The sequence below is a fragment of the Balaenoptera acutorostrata genome, chromosome 10 (genome assembly GCF_949987535.1).
Source record: "Balaenoptera acutorostrata chromosome 10, mBalAcu1.1, whole genome shotgun sequence".
Taxonomy (NCBI): Eukaryota; Metazoa; Chordata; class Mammalia; order Artiodactyla; family Balaenopteridae; genus Balaenoptera; species Balaenoptera acutorostrata.
This window is the reverse complement of record NC_080073.1, coordinates 79,827,646-79,849,268: the sequence shown is the minus strand read 5'-3', so window position 1 is coordinate 79,849,268 and position 21,623 is coordinate 79,827,646. Positions and strand designations below refer to the sequence as shown.

At 38.5% G+C, this 21,623-nt stretch overlaps 1 protein-coding gene across 1 annotated transcript; it reads left to right on the top strand.

Annotated features, from left to right (window-relative positions):
- Positions 1-275: 275 nt before the first annotated feature.
- Positions 276-20,842, top strand: RHAG (Rh associated glycoprotein). Its single transcript, XM_028161765.1, has 10 exons — positions 276-438; positions 9,718-9,901; positions 10,446-10,596; positions 12,319-12,466; positions 12,656-12,822; positions 14,955-15,092; positions 15,638-15,759; positions 19,687-19,760; positions 19,971-20,044; positions 20,762-20,842. The coding sequence occupies exons 1-10, from the start codon at positions 276-278 to the stop codon at positions 20,840-20,842; spliced, it is 1,302 nt and encodes a 433-aa protein (XP_028017566.1).
- The last annotated feature ends 781 nt before the right edge of the window (positions 20,843-21,623 follow it).

Sequence of the window (21,623 nt, the reverse complement as noted above, 5' to 3'; positions counted from 1 at the left end):
GACACTTGTGTGCGATAGATCATTTCCATCAGCTGGCTTCTTTCAATCTATATTGTATTTTCTTCAAACCAGCATTTACAACAGTTTGATTACAGAGCATAATTCACTCCAGTGGATGGGGCGTTTTCACCAGTCTTGCCCATTTTTTTTCTTGCAATGTCACTGGAGTGCCTTGAGCATGCAGCTTAATTCTACACACAGAGCAGCCCCTCTGTCCTTATCAACCTCCCACAGACCGCGAAGCCCTCAGTGTGCCTCTGTCCTTTGCCACAAACATGAGGTTCACATTCCCTCTCATGGCCATTGGCCTGGAAGTTGCCATGATTGTTTTATTTGGATTATTTGTTCACTATGAAACGGATCAGAACTTTTCCCAGCAGCCCAACAGCACCAAGTCACCTACCGTGGATGTGGACAGATACCTTGACTTGTATCCTCGTGAGTAAGCAATCTGCTTCTTATTGTACACTTTTGGGTTCTCAGAATGTGGACCCATTTTAGGTTCTCAGAATGTGAGGTCTGTAAATACTGTAACCCCTAGCACTCTACATGGGAGCTCCTTATAGAATTATGTGATGGTTCTGAGCGCTACGGTTATTATAAGTTTATGCTGGGGCATCTGGTCTCTGTAGTTAATGTGTTTGGGTAGAATCTGTGTCTATTAAAATATCAGAACAAGAAGCTGAAAATGTAAATAATTGATCAATGTTTTGTGTTGCCTACATGCTGCTAAATGACCTTATTTTTCCCTTCATCACTAGTTTTGCAAGGTATAAAATTATCCGCCTCCCCCCCAAAAAAAAGACTCAAAGTTAACTTTGGAGGAGAAAGAGTAGAAACAAAATGGAATATTGAGAAGGAATTCATGTAAGGGCCTTAAGGCATAAGAAGGGGTATTAAGGATGATATAGGCTGTAAATGATGTACTTAAGGTTTTATAATATTCTGAAAGGAAGACCGTTTGTTCCTCTGAGATGAGAAGAAACGTGTGAGCACCTGACATATTTTAAAAGCAGGACCCTTCCCTGGGAATGGCGACTGGAGGAAAGAAGGGATTTAGTTTCAAGTTTGGATAGGCAGGCTATGAAACACTTAGTGTAAAAATAATAACTACCATTTACTGACTGCTTACTATGAGCCAGGCATATTCATCACCTTGTTAACCAGGGAGGGAGGTTGTAATATAATCCTGTTATATAGACTGTTTTTTCAGTGAGGCACAAATAATTTTAGTATTTATTATTTATTAAATGTTAAATTTTATTAATTTAAATTATTTTTGTAGCGATATTTATTATAGTTCTACAGCATATGTCTAAGCTTTTTAAAAAAATATGACATTTGTTCTCTCATTCCTACACATTTTTGAGGGAGTTTATATAATGTGGAGTATTCTCATGTAGAAAAGGTGACCTAGAGTTGCCAAGCGACTCAGCCAAAATGCACATTCACAAGTTAAGGGCAGAGTTAGGACCATAAGTCAGAGACTCAGGGTCCAAATCTAGTTCTCTTTACATAGATATCCAAAAGAGTTCTTGATTAAAGAATTTTATAATTTGCAAGTTCAAGAACACCAAAACAGAAAAGAATTCTGTTCAACTCTGTATACTTTTGTACATTTCGTTTCTTCATCCAGTAAACGTTTTTACTATGCACCAAGCATGTGCTACAGCAAACTTACTCAAAGATAAAACAAGTAAGATCTCTTTATTGTAAGACTCCACTGTTCGGTGCACATGTAAACGAAGAGCTGCAGTATGGCATAGAAACAAAATGCCAAAAATATAATCTAAGATTAGTGTTATTCAAATAAAGTTATCTTAAGAGATCAAAAGCTTCATAATTTGCATAATTCAAGCTGAATTCTCTCAGTTCCAGTGTCAACACTCGTAGGTAAAACTTCAATTCAGAATTTGAGATAAAAGCCAAGTTGGAGAGAAGAGTTACTAAACATGGTCATTTTTTTCAAGCACCTAGCAATCACATGACCTTTATACTCTGCTTGCAAGGAACATAGAAATTCATTCATTTTATGATGCATTAAGAAAATATCTATTTAGCTCCCAATTCTCATCAAGCAGTCTTCAAGGTCCTAGGCTCTAGGCAGTGAATAAAGCAAAGCAAACAAAACAAGCAAAGTCCACGCCCTAACTATTACCGAAAGTGGAGTCTGGCTGCTCGCCGCTCAAAAGCCAATAAAGAAGCAAGTTTGATGGAACGGAAAGTTTGCTTTATTATAGATGCTGCAACTGAGGGGGAGGGCGGACTCCTGTCCAAAGGCCGACTCCCCCCCGCCCCCCGACAATCAGGGCGCAAGAGCTTTTATAGACGGAGGGAGGGGGCTACATGCAGAAAGAGCACAGTCAGCTCTGACAGTCCTCTCAATATTGGTCATCAGTGGTCTGATCAGTGTCATATTGACTGTTTTAAGTGCAGTTAGTCTTTAGTTCCAGGGTTGGTTTGTTCCCATTTCTTTGAGGCCAATTCTCAGAATTGTGGCAGCTTATGTCATGGCTACAGTCTGGTCATCATGTAGTTCACTTCTTCCACCTGGCGGGGGTTTCAGTGTCTATAAGGCAGCTCACAGGATGTGGCTCAGGATATTACCTAGAGCCCATGAGGAGGAACTAAAGGTCCTTGACTTTGGTTAATGACTAAACTATTATTATTTAGTCTTTTTGGACTGCTATTCTTTGCTTCTGCATTTTCTCACTTCTATTAAACCTATTCTTTGGCTAGAGTTTTTCCACACACAAAAGGCAGGTGGAGGGCATGGACAGGGGGAGGACCATAGGGTCCTGCTCTATTTCATTATGAAGTTTACATTCCAATGGGGAAACCCAGACCATATATATATATATACACATATATATATATGAATAGATATATATTCAATACATATATATATATTCATATTCACATGTATACTGTGCCGGGAGGGGAAAAGCATTTACACATATATACATATATGTATATATGTGTATATATATATATACACATATAGATATGCATATCTGTGTGTAATACAAGCAAATATATACATGTATATATTTGCCTGTATGTTATACATACACACAGCACACAGCCATACACTCACACACACACACTCACATGGTAATAAAATGCCACACCAATAAACAAAGCAATATTTAAAAAATAGATGCACCTGGACAAGGGGGATATCCTTTCAGCCTTTCTCAACCAGGGTTATGTGAATGAATTAAGTCTTACTAGCCCAAGGCATCCACTGCATACAATTAATTAACTTCTCTTCTGTGCTTCTACAGTGGTACCAATCCTGTACCATCTCTGAGAGAACTAGAAAATAGTTACTTAAATCATTGTCTTGTTCCATGGTTTAAATGAGAAATCTGATTGAGAAAGGCAGTTAATGTAGAGTCTGGATAGGTCTTTTTGATATGAAGTGACATTAAACAGAACGAAAAGGGGCAAGAGAATAAACTATATGGAAACGGAACAAGGACATTTTATATGGAAGAAACAGCAAGCGCAAAGGCCCTGGGGTATTTAGTATATGCAGTGAGCAAGCAGGGAAAACAAAGTCAGAAGTGTGAGAGTTCGAGTGCTACAGAGCCTTGTAGACCGTGGTAAGCAAATTGTTTTTATTCTGAGTTGAGAAACAATTGGAGGACTTTGAGAGGAGGAGTATGATATGACTTAAGTTTTAAAGACATTCTTCTGGATGTTAAGTAGAAAAGAGTTTGTAGGGGGTCAGGGGAACAACTAGGAAGTCATATACGAGAACCATCCAGTAATCCTGAAGAGATAGGAAAGTAGGCTGGGCCAAGGTCATAATGGAGGAAGTTCCGAGAAATGGTCAAATTCTGGCTATAACTTGAAAGTATCGCTAAAAGGATTTTCTGTTATATCAGCTGTATCAAACATGAAAACAAGAGAGGGATCAAAACATGATATCTAGGGCAGGATTCTTTTTCTTTAAGGAAAAAGGAAACATCAAATCACAGTTGCCAATAATAATAATGATTAACAATCAACAGCCAACACACAGACACACACACACACAGAGACACACACACACACAAACCACAGCATCTTCCTCACTATAAGAGCAGTGAAGCCAGGACATAGGCAGGGGGCAGGATAAGGGAAGAAGAATTTAAGCAATAGAGGCCCCTGGGGGCCCAGAAGAAGGACATTAAGCAGAACACAAAGTGAAATTTTACATGGAAGGCAGTCTTCACTCATTCAAAATGCTCCCCATAACTCAAGTCTATACACAATTAAAAGTTCTCTCTTCTGTAAGGTGGCTCCCAAGATCTAAAATTCTGGTTAGTACTAATCTTCCAGTTCAGCTATGTTATCACTGGTTAAAATATTTTGTAGAACAGCCCTAGAAACCACACAATTATACTAATTATACCTATATATTTTTTCCTACATTTCAAACAATTGATGTACATCAAACTTATGCAACAGCGTAAGTCACTGGAGAGAAGATCATTAAATATTCACTCACTAAGAAGCAAAGTTCAAGTCAAGTCAACAACCATTTGGGGGCACCTACCTAGCGTCATGGACCGTGCCAGGTTCAGGGGTTCAAGCACAGAAGAGGCTCATTTCCTGCCTAAGAAGCTCACAGGGAGTTTCACCAGTTCTCAGTTGCAGTGTGGTGAAAGCTATGAAATTTTCCACAAATAAATAAAGTAGGACCTTAATTTATACTTAAAATAAATTCAATAGGATATAAGTTTATTCATCTCTCTCCTCACTTGCATTCCTCACTACGCAATGCAGAGAAAGGGATGATATCACACAATCCTGGCATCTGCTCCCATCCCAGGGCACAACTACGGAAGTGGGCAACACACCTGAATATCACATTGCATGTCATGACGGACCCCAGAGAAAACTCATTTGAGGAACTAGATACACTCTATGGTTTTTGGCCTTCATGGCACCCAGCAAAGTGTTGGCCACTTTGTTGAGGCAAATAATTTGAAAAGGAATGACGTTTGGCTGTGACTGTCAACTAATCCTTGCTAACACGTAGCAAGACTAGAGAAAAGTAGAGTTTAAGGAGAAGGCTCCTTGAAGGCTGTTAACATGTTATCAGAGATTCTACAAACACAAGGTCTTTAATGCCTACAGGACATTAAAACCACATCAATGAACTTTATGTCCTCTGTTAAACATTAGAATCCATTAGTCTATCTTGAACTTTGAGTGGATCCCATGTATGATCTTGTTACATTGTACATTGATCATTTGAAAAATACTGATTCACAGTTATGCAGATACTCCAAATGTTGACATATTTCATTATATAATATCAAAAAAGGATACTTGTTAATATCACCAACAATCTCACCAGAAACCCCAAGAAGTTTCAGAAAGCTGACAAGCTTGTAGTGGCAGACATAAATTTTCTGAAATTCCAATTTTTTAATTTACTTCTAATTTTTTAATTTACTTCTTATTTAATTAAGTATAGTTGATTCACAATGTTGTGTTAGTTTCTGGTGGAATTCTAGGTTTTTTTTAAATTCAAAATGTATTACTGGCACACAAAACAAATACTGTGAGTTCTTTTCATTGAAATCACAACATCACTTCGTTCATTTTTCAGAAAAAGTTTATACCCATTTGAAAAACCATAGTTTATATCAATCTTTTTTCCAAAAAAAAAAAAAATGGAGTTCTGTGGAAAAGTTGCTCACTCAGTTCATAACTCAAACAATAACAAACGTGCTTTTTCTTTTCTGAGACGACCATCATGTTTCAGTAGTGTTTTATGTGTAAAGACATGTATGAGAGGGTCAATAGTTACAATTAATAATTTTTACTGATTCATCAAGGAATTTGTAAGTAAAACTGGTTTTTTTTACTGCAAGTGTGTGGTCATGAAGAATACCAGACTACTAGTTCAGTTTGGTACCACTGCTTTCATTCATGCTAAAGTACAAGTAGTTTTCTATACCATTGTTTTTCATCATCTGCGGAAATATCAACACAGTGAAAAAGTCAAATAACATCTTGAATTAGAATTATCATAAAAATAATTTTAACCTCATATTCCCTGAAAGTGTTTCCAAGATGCCCAAGATGTCTGCAGATCACACTTGAAGAATTACTGAAGATATAGGTAAACTGGCAACGAATGTACACAGCACTAGAAATTATTTTATGAATTTCAATACCAGCAACAGATTAGTATGATGATTTATTTTTTAAATCTCAATTTAAGAATATGCTCCTATATTTATTCAGATATCATTCGGTTCGTTTATTTATTTATTTATTTATTTATTTTGGCTGTGCCACGCGGCTTGCAGGATCTTAGTTCTCTGACCAGGGATTGAACCCAGGCCAGGGCAGTGAAAGCACCGAGTTCTAACCACTGGACCACCAGGGAGTTCCTCATTCAGTTCATTTACTACAAAAGATTCAGCAAATCTAGATATACGTGACAGGCAAAAGGTTACTAAAAGTGCAGGGTAAATGATTCCTAGGAAATTGTTTTCTGCTATCCTAAGTGATACAATGCTTGAATACAGACTCACAGACATAGAAAACAAACTTATGGTTACCAGAGGGGAAAGGGAACAGGGATGGACAAATTAGGGGTATGGGATTAACAGATATAAACTACTATACATAAAGTAAATAAGCAACAAGGATTTACTATATAGCACAGGGAATTTTACCCAATATCTTGTAATAGCCTATAATGGGACATAATCTGAAAAAAAAATAAAATAAAGGCAAATCACTATGCCTTATACCTGAAACTAACACAGTATTGTAAATCTACTATACTTCAATTTTTAAAAATTGCCTGCTACTGAGAATATCTGATTTAGACAAGTCTTGGCAGCCCTTAAAACCCGTCAGAAGACTTCACAAAAGTACCAATCACTAAAGAAATCCCTTTTTCCTTCTATGAAGAGGATACTTAATTCCTTTAATGGCAGAGTCTTGCACCATAAAACTAAACTCATGACCCTCTCCTTTGACCCCACCCGCAAAAAAAAATTCCTAGTGCAGGATGAAAGACAATACATAATCCTAACTGTTTACAAACCTTTTTATCCATACCTTTCATACAGAATCATTATTTGTCAAGAGCCTTCTCAACTTTGTAAGCTCTCTTAGGTGAGGTTCTTTACGCCCCCTTGTGGCGAAAAGCAGTAACAAGAATTAGATTTGGGGGAGCGGTGGGAAACAGTGGAGCACTGTTAATACAAGAAATTCCTCCCTCTGTATAATGTCTGGTTTTCCAACAAAGGGAGAGGGGGATAGAATCTGAATAATTATTACTCCCAGTGTGAGACATTACAAAATTAGCTAAAACAATTTTTAAATTAGTTGGTTACTGCACACTTTAAAATCAGCTGATGACAGGAGGAACAAGAGTACTCTCGGGAAAAAAGAAAAGAATGTTTAGAAAAATAACTTGGCGTAATGAAAAAAAAAAAAACACAGTGAAGACAGTAAGACTGGGTTCTTATTTTTATTTTAGTTTTGTGATTATAAACAACTCACCTAACTTCTCTGGATCTTAGAGTCCTGCCCTAAAAACAAAATAAAATAAATGAAACAACTTATAGAGCTAGGAGAGACTTTGGGCTTCATCTAATCCAAACTGTTCTTTAAAGAGGAGAAAACTGAGTTGCAGAAAGGTCTAGGAAAATCATAAACAGTACGTCACGCATACTCTCTGAGCTCCACTCCAACTTAGTCTACAATCTAAATCAGATGTTTACGTAAAAAATTTAAATGGTGGTAAAACAATCTGTAAAAATAGATGAATGTATGTGGTCACCTATATTTCCAAAATCAAACAGGTTGATGTTAGTTGACAGTTGCCCATCGGCAGGTCAGGTAAAATCCCAATTCTGAAGTTCTCTGGGAAGATATGAGATGAGAGTGGGCATCCAGAATGCCGGAATGGGTATAAGTCAGATTATTGCCAATAGGCATTATCTCACTAGGAAAACAAAAAGACTGCAGCATTCTCCTCTCTGAGACCTCCCTCAAAGCTGCTAAGGAGAGGGAATCTTCAGAAATCTATTTTTTCCTTTTTCACCCTCCTCAGACTGACTGTCTTGGGAGGTTGCACCAACAAACAATAAAATGACCAAAAGGCTCACTGCATGGATGGGGTCGAAAGAATGATGACCCTGTGTGTGCCTGAATCAGCAAGTTTGTTCTGGTTTTCTCATTCTCTTTATTACATTTGCAGCACTCATATACAAGTGAGACTAGCTTCTAGACCACCAAAGGACCCTCATAATTCAGTCTATGATGCCAACTTCTGTCTGTCCTGGTGTTTGTCATAGAGTAAGATGGTAGGGTAAGTCCCCACGGCTCCAACCAGCCCTTTTCAAATACTGGGAATCTTTGGAAAGACAGCACCTTCATCCACTTCCGGGTTTGTGATCACTGCCACAGATTAGTTGATCGGATTTAATTGGAAAAGTTTGAAAAAAAATGTAGTATGCAAGCTGTGTTGGGGAGAGAGTCAGGACAGTTCTACAGAGACGAGGGGAGCCCAAAGGGAAGGTGCTACAGACTCTAAGAGCGACATTAGCCTGAAAGAAGGTTATTGGGGAGTGTCTTATGATCAACACCTGCAGCAGAAGTGTTTGGGCAGAGACAGAAGCCTCAGCTGACCCCACCAGAAACTCTGAGACTGGGATTGCCTAGCTTCAGGTGGCCCTCTCCCGAGGCAAGGGGACGCTCATGTGAACCAGTCATTGGGCTCAGGCTTCCCGAGGGAAGGCCTGTGACCTGTATAAGACAAGAGTGTTTCCCAGAGGGAAGGGAGAGCTGTCACCTGGCAGCACTCCCTACAGCCCCAGGAAATGTGAAATATAGCTTTTGCAGTATTGCAGATGAGAACACGGAAGCTCCCAGAGAATAAGTGACTTGCCCAAGGTCTCACGTTCACGTGATGCAATTGGGGGATATCAGCCTACATCTTCAGAACCAAGTCAAGTATCTGTTCCTCAAGAGGATACAGCCTTCCTTCCATTGGCTTAGAAAGTGTTAACAAAGACGTTATTCCATATGACTTGAATAATGACCTAGTAAGATTTCCAGCGCTGGTCCTACTATACACATTTGATAGATAAAGACAGCAGCTCATTCATTTAGTCAATGTTGCCTCTTTTCCTCTACGCACGCTTTTATGACAGATTCAGGGAAGCAAAGGATGGGTATGCCCTAATCCCTTCAATCAGGAAACTCACAATCTAGTGCAGGCAATGGGCACCTCACAAAATAACTATTACAGTGTGATACGTGCTAAATAAATGGTAATGCAATGTGACAAATGCTAAAGCTGAGGTTTGGGAAAGACGAGAGGAAATATTAATTTTCCCTGGAAGTATTGGGAAAGTCTGCAAGAGCGGGTGATACTTGCACTGTGTTTTGCAAAGTTTTCCTCAGGTGGAAAGTAATGGAAAACTCTTCAGGGAGAGGATGAAAGACACACTGGTATGATAGTGCATAGTCTTCCAAGAAAAGGCTCAAACACTGAATAATTTGCCCAAGGTCTCCTGGCTGGTAAGTAACCAAGCAGGCACTTGAACCCAGCCCTTGGCAGCCCAGTTAACGTTCCCTTTGTAGTGTTTTCTGAAAAGGATGTAGCACTTAGTAAATGGAATATGCTATGATGTAACATTTTCTCAGTGGTCCCCTTATGCAGATTTTTTTCCCTCTGCTCTTTTGCAGTCTTCCAAGATGTGCATGTTATGGTATTTGCTGGGTTTGGCTTCCTCATGACCTTCTTGAGAAAATATGGCTTCAGTAGTGTGGGCATCAACCTACTCATTGCTGCTCTGGGCCTCCAGTGGGGCACTATTGCACAGGGGATCCTGCAGAGCCATGGAGAGAAATTCCACATTGAAATCAAAAAGTGAGCACCCCTTATTTTCCAACCATTGTGTTTTCAGAGCAATTGTTTCTCTGCTTAGTCTCTTGACAGTCAGCCTCTGAACTAGCTTGCAAATTGTTTCCTTTCCATGATAGAAGATCGTTGGGATCCAAGAATCTAAATCAATGCCTTGCTCAACTGAGCTGGACCATACATTCATGTCTATATCCACTATGATTTGACCTTAAGGGTATGAGAAATCTCCTTCCACAAAATTATTATTCCTTCCTTATTAAGGTAATAATAATAATTATTATTCCTTTACCTTATTAAGGTAAAACCCTAAATGAGGTAAAGAACAGGTAGGTTAAAGGAAATGTGAGAGCAACTAAAGATTGTATGGTAATTGGAGGTGGGGGTGGGCAAGGACGTGGGAGAGGATAAAAGTAGGCCTGGGAGAAGCACCTGATGGGGACAGGTGGGGAGAGGGCCCTTGAACTCTTGACATGGTGGTGCTATAGTTCATTACAACCCACGTATGTGGGGTGTGCATCATTCTTCAGTGTCTTCTTTCTTCTTCCCTCAGCATGATAAATGCAGACTTCAGTACAGCCACAGTTCTGATTTCTTTTGGAGCTGTCCTGGGAAAAACAAGCCCAATCCAAATGCTGACCATGACAATTTTAGAAATTGCTGTCTTTGCTGTCAATGAATATCTGGTTGTCGAGATATTTGGGGTAAGTGTTCTAGTGATACTTACCTAGCTTTGAACCTCACAACACATGTATTGGATGCCCACTATATTCAGGGACAAACCTTGGTGACACTGATACCACAGCAAATAGTAATCATAGTAATCATTTGAGTGCCTACTGTAAACCAGGAGTTTGATAAACATTATTTAATTGCACTATCACCACAACAGTGTAAAGTAGGTATTATGATGTTACTATTTATACATGATAAAACTGATGATCACAGATGCTAAATGACTTACTTGCCTGAATCTGGATTCAAATCCAGAATTTTCTAGCTCTACAACTCTTTTTATTAAAATACATTTTCTATCAATGATCAATTCCTATTTATATTTCAACTACTCATTGAATAGCTCTTTCAAAGCCTTTTATTAAAGCTTAGATGAAATTTCTTCTCCTCCATGAAAATCTCATTGATTCCCGCAAGGAAAATAAACAGAATATTTCTGGGTACTCTCCAGTATTTTATTTATGCCTCTACTGAACATGTAATTCAATAGCAAATACTTTTGGTAACTTTCTAGGTGTCATGTGTTGGTGATTCAGTGACAAACAAATAGTTAAGGTCTCTGTTTTCATAGGGTTTACAATCTAGTGGGGGAGATAGACATCCAACAAATGATCATACATTCAACCATCTACCTATAGAATCACGCACACACACAAAAAAATATTATTATAGATTGCAACACATGCTTTGAAAAAATAAATGGAGCGGCTCTGAAGGAGTATACCTAAAAGACTTAATTTAGACTGTGGAATCAAGGAAGACTTGTCTGAGGAAGTGACAGCTAAGCTGGACCTGAAAGGTACATAGGAGTTTATCAAGCATGAAAATTTAAATAAATTTGTATCATTTTCCTACTTTAATAAGTACAGAGCAATGCCTTGGGTTTGGCACACTGAACTTTCCATCTAGAGACAAGAAATGTAGAAAACTGGATCAAATCCATTGTGTCCTAAAGAGGGACCTAACATGCACTTCTTCAAATGAATCTTGGACCTCAGCTGGTTTTCTTTTTCTTTGTTTTTTTTTTTTTTTTTTTTTGTGGCGGCACTGAGCAGCACGTGGGATCTTAGTTCCCAGACCAGGGATCGAATCCGTGCCCCCTGCAGTGGAAGCGCAGAGTCTTAACCACTGGACTGCCAGGGAAGTCCCTCAGCTGGTTTTCATATCATCATTGCAGGGTGAAGCTTCTTGAAACTTCAAGTCTTTGAGTTACAATGAAGTGAGCTTTTACTGCAATGTCAAGTGAATGCAAAAATCATGTTTGTTTTGTATCAAGTGCAATGCATAATATTTCACTGAGAATCTCCCTAACCTGGAAAAGTAACCTAAAATGTATTGAGTGCCCACTAAGGACCTAACAGTTGAAAAACATGGTCCCATCTAAATCTTACCACAAACTGTATTAGCTGGGTAACATTTCCCCATTTTACAGAACTGGAGATTCAAAGAAGCAGAGTAATTTGTCTAAAGTCACATCAGAGAAGTACCTGCCCTAGGACTGAAAGTCAGTTCTGTGTGGCTCCAATGCTTGCACTTTTTTGTTTTTCACGACCCTGTTTTATTCCCTTTCTCTGACACATTTTTTCTCTCTCTTGTTCTTTTTTTCTTTAACCCGTGAAGCAGTTCTTTCATTGACCTCCCTCCTGTAGTGAGTCTCACCTCTCTTTACATGAATGTTTTGCCACCCTCAGGCCTCTGACACTGGAGCATCGATGACCATCCATGCCTTTGGGGCCTACTTCGGTTTGGCTGTAGCAGGCGTCTTGTATCGATCAAGCCTGAAAGAAGGGCATCGCAATGAAGAGTCTGTGTACCACTCAGACTTGTTTGCAATGATTGGTGAGTTGGGATGAACTTGCCTGATTCTTGTCTATTTGGTCAGACGCAAGGGAATACCCCTATTTTCCCCTAACTCTTAGATAACAAAGCCTAAAAGTAAAAACATCTTGTCAGTGCCCAAGGCAAACGGCTTCCCCTGGACTGTCTTCCATATTCAGAACTAATATCCCTTTTTGTGATTTACTACAGGGACTCTTTTTCTATGGATATTTTGGCCCAGCTTTAATTCGGCCATCGCTAATGCTGGAAAGAACCAGTACGTGGCCATCGTAAACACATACTTCTCTCTTGCCGCCTGCGTGGTTACAGCCTATGCATGCTCCAGCCTTCTTGAGAGCCAAGGCAAGCTCCATATGGTAAGTGCCACGTTAACCCCCATGGAACTTTCGCTAAGCGACCCTGATGGCTGCTCTGATGACTAGTTCATTTCTGCATCACTGCTGAGCTGCCCGAACAAGTCATAACACTGCAGACCTTGGAGAATAATCTGAAAATAACATTCCTTTATTCTTCAAATGTGTACTCTGGCAAATTAAAAGTGTTATCAAGGAATTTACAGTCCAGTAGGGAATATAATCATGCAAAAATCAAAGATCTGAAGCGTATTTCTTTAATGATAGAGCTAACTGTCCCCAAGTTCTTAGAAAATCTTTCTTAGAAACAGGAATTTCTACAAGAGTAGAAAAAGAGAGTGGGAGAATGCAAGTTGATCTTATTTTTCTAACAGCAGATATTTCTCTCAGAGAAATAACAACTAAATGTGATGTGGGATCCTGAATAGGATTCTGGAAAAGAAAAGGAATATTAGTGGGAATACTGGTGAAATTCAAAAAGGTATTTAATAATATTACACCAATGCTAATTTCCTAGTTCTACAGTGATGTAAGACGTTAACATTGGGGGAAACTGGGTGTGGTATATATGGAAACCCTCTGCAATTTTTTTGTAACTGCTACATGTCTAAAATTATTTCAAAATCAAACTTTTTTTATATCTCCCCCAAAATAGTCTTTTGAGTTTCTTGCCTAAGAGCTTAACGAAATATCAGTGAAGGAATAATCCTCAGATCAGCCACTCTTCTTTTCTAAGCTGAGGGAGAAAAAAGATATTGTACCAAGATATTACTTTCTTTTTTTAAATTTTTATTTATTTATTTATTTATTTTGGCTGCGTTGGGTGTTCGTTGCTGTGTGCGAGCTTTCTCTAGTTGCCTCGAGCGGGGGCTACTCTTCATTGCGGCGCGCGGACTTCTCATTGCAGTGGCTTCTCTTGTTGCAGAGCACAGGCTCTAGACGTTTCACTAGTCGTAACACACGGGCTCAGTAGTTGTGGCTCGCAGGGTCTAGAGCACAGGCTCAGTAGTTGTGGCGCACGGGCTTAGCTGCTCCACGGCATGTGGGATCTTCCCAGACCAGGGCTTGAACCCATGTCCCCTGCGTTGGCAGGTGGATTCTTAACCACTGCGCCACCAGGGAAGTCCCACTAAAATATTTCTAAGCGTAGCTAAGGACATGTATTTCAGTTCTCTACAAATTGTTTCATGAGAAAAAATTGAAAACAATAAAAAGAAGCAATCGTACATGTACAGCTCAGTGGTTTTCTTTCAAAAGTATTGATAACCTGTCTTCCTCTGGCAGCACTGCCAGAATATGATTTTTCTGAGGAATTCTGGTAAATGGAAACTGGTTACTCTTTCCTCCATCCTCAAATGTTCTCAGAAGAGTGACACTTGCAAAAGCTGTTGTCTTTGATGTGTAATGTGTACATTTCAATGTCTCTAAATCCCCTCTTTGATTATCAGAATATCATGGACTCTGCAAAAGCACACAGTGGCCACAGGCCTCTTTCAGTTCACGGTAACCACAAATGCATTCCAAAGCTGCATAAAGAGGCAGAACACTGCCAGAATAACTGCTGTATAGTCCCACCCTCCTACTACAACTTCTTTTGATTTCCTCACATCCCTCTCCACACTGGTCCTACTAACGTGATCTCTCATGCACGACCAAAGAACCCTACAACAAGGATACCAAGTGTCAACTGCTGGGAGGAAAGGCCTTCTGAAATTACAAAGAACCTTCTTCTTAAAAAGGAATCCTGGGACTTCCCTGGTGGCACAGTGGTTAAGACGCCATGATCCCAGTGCAGGGGGCCTGGGTTCAATCCCTGGTCAGGGAACTAGATCCCACATGCATGCCACAACTAAGAGTTCGCATGCCACAATTAAGGAGCCCTTGAGTCACAACTAAGGAGCCTGCCTGCTGCAACTAAGACTGAGTGCAACCAAATAAATAAATAAATAAAAATTTTAAAAATAAATAAAAAGTCCATTCCCCAATAATATTAAAAAAAAATAAAGAACGAATCCATAACCCTTCCAACTGAAGAATGTGTGGTGTGTGGAATCCACTGAATCCACGACTGCTACAGTCCTTTTGAACTCCTCCTCCTTCCTCTCACCTCACTCACATTTCTGTGCCCTACACAGGTTCACATTCAGAATGCAACCCTTGCTGGAGGAGTGGCTATAGGCACTAGTGCAGACATGGCAAATACCCCATACTATGCTATGATCATTGGGAGCATTGCAGGAATGGTCTCCGTGTTTGGGTTCAAGTTTCTGACTGTAAGTATTAACAGATACTCTGAGTCAAACTTTGGATCTGCTGCATCATCTTCTCACATCCCACCAGCAGAAAAAAGCTATGAAAAGTCCTTTCCTAAGCACCTCTCCTTCGGTCATTCAACATGTCAGTGTTCCAGTGGTTTCTACTCTTTCTTGCTTTCTTTTGTTTATATCAGTTAATTATAACAGTATGAACTGAACATACTTGTATTACTTTCCTCAGGGCAGTTCCATTAAAGGTTTTGTTGTTGTTGATGTTTGTTTTGTATAATTAAGGACTCTGAGCCCTATTCGGGGGATTTAGGATACCATCAGTGGGTAAGAATGAGTAGGAGTTAAAGTCACTCACCTTCAAATCTATCTACCTAAGACTGAAATGAGCAGTTTTGCCATCAGTGTATTCAGATTCTTTGATGTAAGCAGGTTTCAGATGAAGATGGGGAACTGGCCTGCAGATAAAAATTCTCCTGCATGGTCATTGACTTCAGTCACACAGCTCTCTATAGCTAACAAAATAATAAAGCTTCCTCTTTTTACAATTTTAGCCATTTTTCACTACTAAACTGAGGATCCACGATACATGTGGGGTCCATAACCTACACGGCTTACCTGGTGTGATAGGAGGCCTCGCCAGCATTGTGTTCATAGCCTTGGAGACAGCTGACAGGTGAGTGAAAGAATGGGTTTTCCTGTTCCCCAAGGTCAAGTGCTGTTTTCTCTTACTCTTAGAGAAACCCAGTGATGAGACAGCTTTTTCTTTAGCAGTCCAGACCACAGTTCGTAAGTACTGTTCTTACTGAAGCCAAAGAGACACAACCAAGATAAAAGAATTGTATTGGAAGATGTTTCTTAACCAGCATTATTGTTTTTTTTTGTTTAATTAACGTGTTAATTTAAATTTCTCTACCATAGGCAACTGTCTCATTGCAGATAGGACAATTTAATCATCACATTCAGATTACAGTAGGCTTACTCTTTTACTTAGTCCTACCAAAATCAAGCATATGGGGCATATGTGATGAACTGGCAACCTCTGCATCCAATCCACACAAAGAAGAATGAGTTAGCATAATGTGGAGAGCACTTGGATCTGGGGAATCAGAAAGACTGGCATATGGTTCCAACTTTGCTACCTAGTTAAGTAGCTTTTGACAAGTCACTCAGCATGTCTGGTTCTAAGTCTTCTCATCTGTAAAATGAGAGACTTGTACTATTTATTCTCTGAAATCCCTTCCAGGCTATAACAGACCTAGATTCTTCCCCAAGTGGCCAGAGAAAGAACAGCCATCAGTCAAATTTAGGAGAATGGAAGTGATGCCATAAGCCATCAGTCGTAATTTTATGCAACAAGATTGGAACAATTTGATATGAATGTCATCCATGCAAAACAGCTAGGAAAATTGTAGAGTTCAGATCACTCAGGGAGTAAGAAAGGAGGAAACAAAATGCTCAATTTTTGATTGAAAACATGAGGAAAAGGTGAATGTGTTTGATGATGTCTCAACAAACCACTGGCTGGAGTTATATAATATGAAAAGAAAGTGTTTCTCTTCCATTTTAGCAGATTAAAGTATTACCATTTTAAGACCAGTAATGATAAATATTTGAAAAACTTGCTTCATCGTATTTTCTACTGAATAGAAAATTTGCTTCCTCTTCATGTGTATAGGTGACCCATTTCTTCTGTATTTTTTTTGTTTTTTTTTTTGTTTTTTACTACTTTTGTAAATTTGGAGGACAACCCTAGAGATATCACATCTTTTAGTTCTTTCCAGGACCCAACAGAGTGTTGAGACCAAACACTAATGTATTTTAATGCAAATCAAGCGTGACAAAAGTTTGAGTTAAAGAGTTCAACTCCTAAGTATTATAGTGTGTAAACGTTCTGCACACACACTTAAGAGGTGTCTCAGGATTAGAAATAGAGGAATTCTTGAGCATCATGCCTGGATCAGTTCCATAGATGCAATAAAACTAGTCTGTCTGGCTCTCAAAGGCTGGGTCTTGCTGGGTGGCCAGATTCGGGGTAGGTTTCATGGTTAAGAGTCTAGTCCTTGGGTATACAGGCTTAGCAACTTCTTAATTTACTCAGGAGGCGTTGAGGGGGGCAATCCTTGGAAGGCCCATTCACATGTGTGGGTAAAATTCACACATATTTCACACAGCAGATAAAATACCTTTGTACAAGAGCCAAATCTATTTACTCACATGTGTCTATTCAGAATATTAAAATGCAAATCGAGTTTCTTGGTACGCATAGAACAAGGAGAAGTTAATATACTTAAGGGACATTTTTTCAAGTTATGGCAGCTTTACTCTAATAGTGCTGTTAATTTTGTCTAATTCAGTGTTTTCCAAGCCTATTTTATCATGGAATAACTTTCATCAAAAACATCTTTTAATACCTTGTAAAAGATCTTGGCAAATTCTAGTAAAATTAACAGGCAGCTTACAAAAGAAGAAAATCAGATGAGTAAATACATATTAAATATTCAACCTTGCTAGTAATCAAAGAAATGCAAATTAAAACAAGTTATCCATTTTTCAGTTATCAAATTGATAAAGATATAATAAACTATAATATTGAATGGTGGCTAAAGTGGAAAAATGGGGATATAAATTGTACAAGGTCCTATTTGGAAATGCCCTTAAGAAGAATATAAACCTTTACTGATAATCCTATTTCTAGATAGGTTTTATTTTAGGGAAATTATTGGACAAGTCCATAAGCATGTTCCTAAGAGGATATATTCTCACAGCATATTTAAAAATATGAAACATCAGAAGCAACCTAAATATCCAACCTATAGAACTATAATTACAGTATATTTGTACAGTGTAATACTCTAGCAATTAAAATTATGATCCAGATCTCCATTTACTGACACGAAAAAACATTAAGATTTAATGGGAAAATCAGTATCATGACATGATTGCATTTTTATAAAAATACTTGCTTATATTTTACATGTTTATACTGATAAGATTGGAGGGAAATTAAACTTTTTCCTTTCTTTTCTTAATTAGTGATTTTGAAATTTTTACAATGATCACATATTACTCGTACAATTTTTTCTTTAGTAGAAAAAAAATAATAAACCCTTCAAATAAAGAGAAAAAAAGGAATCTGAGTTAAGTACATTCTTTTCCCTGAAGGATGAGGAAGAAACAACACATTCTCCTAGTTCAATGGTTTGCTTTCCTGCAATAACTCAACTATTTGTTAATTGCCTGTTAAGAGTGAGGCACTGTGCTAAGGAGATTCCCACACTCCTAATTCATTTGACACCCTTATGCATTTCTATAGCTTTTTATCACATTCTTCTATTCCCCAAATTATAAGGAATTTTTCACTCATTTCATTTTAAGGTAACTACTTCTAAGATATAGATACACTTTAATATTTTCAGTGAGTTGTCCCTACAATACATGTTAAAATTAGCTTTCCTGATTTTTAATTTCATCACAATTGTTTTTTGGGGGGATGAAGTAAGGAGAGATGGCTGCTCACATTTGTTTTGTATATTGCTCCATCCTCAGTGCCTAGAAGGGAAGCTGGCACAGAGCAAGTACCCAATAAGTAGTTGTTGAATGAATCAGATTGCCAGTCAGAACCTTGTACCACATTTTTAGAAAATACTAAACCCTCTAAGGAAGATCTTTTTTTTTTTTTAAATATCTTTATTGGAGTATAATTGCTTTACACTGTTGTGTTAGTTTCTGCTGTATAACAAAGTGAATCAGCTATATGTATACATATATCCCCATATTCCCTCCTTCTTGCGTCTCCCTCCCAACCCTCCCTATCCCTCCCCTCTAGGTGGTCACAAAGCACCGAGCTGATCTCCCTGTGCTATGCGGCTGCTTCCCACTAGCTATCTATTTTACATTTGGTAGTGTATATATGTCCATGCCACTCTCTCACTTCGTCTCAGCTTACCCTTCCCCCTCCCTGTGTCCTCAAGTCCATTCTCTACAGCCACTATGGAGAACAATATGGAGGTTCCTTAAAAAACTAAAAATAGAACTATCATATGACCCAGCAATCCCACTACTGGGCATATACCCTGAGAAAACCATAATTCAAAAAGAGTCATGTACCACAATGTTCATTGCAGCACTATTTACAATAGCCAGGACACAGAAGCAAACTAAGTGTCCATCGACAGAGGGATGGATAAAGAAGATGTGGCACATATATACAAGGGAATATTACTCAGCCATAAAAAGAAACGAAATTGAGTTACTTGTAGTGAGGTGGATGGACCTAGAGTCTGTCATACAGAGTGAAATAAGTCAGAAAGAGAAAAACAAATACCGTGTGCTAACACATATATATGGAATCTGAGGAAGATCTTTTCATCATTCCTGAAGAAAAAGGTAGTTCCTGTTTAAGTGCTTATAAGAATTTGTGAACGTTGATCAAGAGTTTCAAAGAAAATAAATATATGAGATAAAAGAAAAATTGTAACAAATGTTTGTTTGCTGGTATGTAATGATGCACTCTGGCCTGAAAGGGGCAGGCATGCATGCCCTCAGGAGATGAGCTTTTTTGCTGGCTTGGAAAAACAATGGAATTTTTTTGGCCTCCTAGGTCTGCCATGGCCATGCAGGCAGCTGCGCTAGGTTCTTCCATCGGAACAGCACTTGTTGGAGGGCTAGTCACAGGTGAGCATAAAAAGTAAACATATGTTTATATCTCATGCTCTCAGCATAATAGATGATAATAAACATTGGTAAATTTAAAATTTTTCTAAACTTCTGACAGTAATCATGTAAGCTCAAGGGGATGACTTTACAACAGTATTTTAGTTACTTTGCAAATTGATTTTCCTCTTCAGCATCATAACATGACTTATTTTCTCCCCACTTTCACAGGATTGATTCTAAAGATACCTATCTGGGGACAACCAGCTGACCAGGACTGCTATGATGATTCTGTTTATTGGGAGGTACTATACAGCGTTCTAAGGACGTACATGATGACTACACCAGGGAAAGTTTTGCTCACCTCATGTCTAGATGTCTGTGTGGCATCCCTATGATGAAATCGGTTGAACTCCCTATTTATAGAGAGAAATTGAGAAAATGTGCCCAGAAAGATAAAATCAGAAGCTATGATATTTTCCAAAGCAGAAACTAGATGAAGAAAAGACAGACTTTAGTTGGCAAGTGCCCTTTCACTCCTCCGAGAGCAATAAAAAAGCTCCTCATAAAACTGTAAGAATCCTGGGCAGTGGTGTGAGATTTTACCCCACATATAAAAGTAGACGAAACAGGTGGAGCACGCAAGGTTGAAGAATTTCAGTGAGTACACAAGAGGTTCTAGGACTAACAAAACATCAGCTTCTTTCCATCCTCCGGTTTCTACCTCTTTATTTCATTGACATTTTCTCCCAAATTATTTCCTGCAAAGCTTAAGACTGAGAGATATTTGGATGTGTTCCATGGGATTTTCAAAGAGAACAGGTTTGGGAAAGCGAATGTAGTCAGGGTGGGCGGGATAAATATTTTTGTTTTATTATTTTTTCCCAACTCAAACAATTTTTATTTCCAGTTTTTTCTAAGCTTGAATAATAATTACAGAAAATCTTTGTTTCAATACTAACCTCTGACAAGCCCAGTGAAAGAAACTAACAAAAGTGCCCTAATCTCTTCTTTTTTTTAAGGTCCCTAGGAGGACAGAACTGGACATGTTCAGTCATTTCCATGAACACGGCAACCACAACCAGTTAGAACCTGAAGCCTAAAAACCATTCCTGTGCCTCCGCCTCTTTTCCCATTGCCTAGACTTGAAATAAAATGGCAGCATCCAGTGAGAATATGGACCAGAATGAATAGATCCTGAGCCCCAAATGTCCAGTGTGAAAATGTTTTAACATAATCTGGTGCTGTCTCTTGGCATCAATGATCGTTTAGTTGAAGAAATGTGACATACAACAGATGGTCAAATGGATTCTATTCAGGACTCCCAGATTACTCTTGCCAGTGGGTAGGTACAGGGTGAACGTTCCATGTATTTTCTTGTATCTTTTTTTTTCCACATAGAGGAAAATTTACAAAGAGACCAACATTTTCTAATCATGTCTTAATGTACATACTATGCCTTCAATCCCAAAGATTATAAAACCTAAGCCAATGAAACAATAATTTATGTAAGAAATCTATATAAGAAGTAAGAAAGAAATGTATGTATGTAAAGCAGTAATATGATTGTTTTTTGACTAAGCTCTCTTGATTTTAAAAATGGTCTAGTTAGTAATGTTATGTCTTTGTTTTGTCGGCTAAAAAAAAATGCACAACCTAAAAGTTGAGAATCGTGTTCTATTTGGTAGACTTTCTGAGGACATAAGCCCGGGAGACAGCCTCTCAGAGAGTTCTGAGGGACTGCTTGGAAGAGGTGAGGGAGGAACCAGGATATACAGGAGTTTTGCAACAAAGACCAAGTAGTCAGAACATCAAAAGATTATTGTTAATGAAAGAAAACCAGACATCTCAAGTTAATGAATTTAGCACTTTTCTATGTATGGG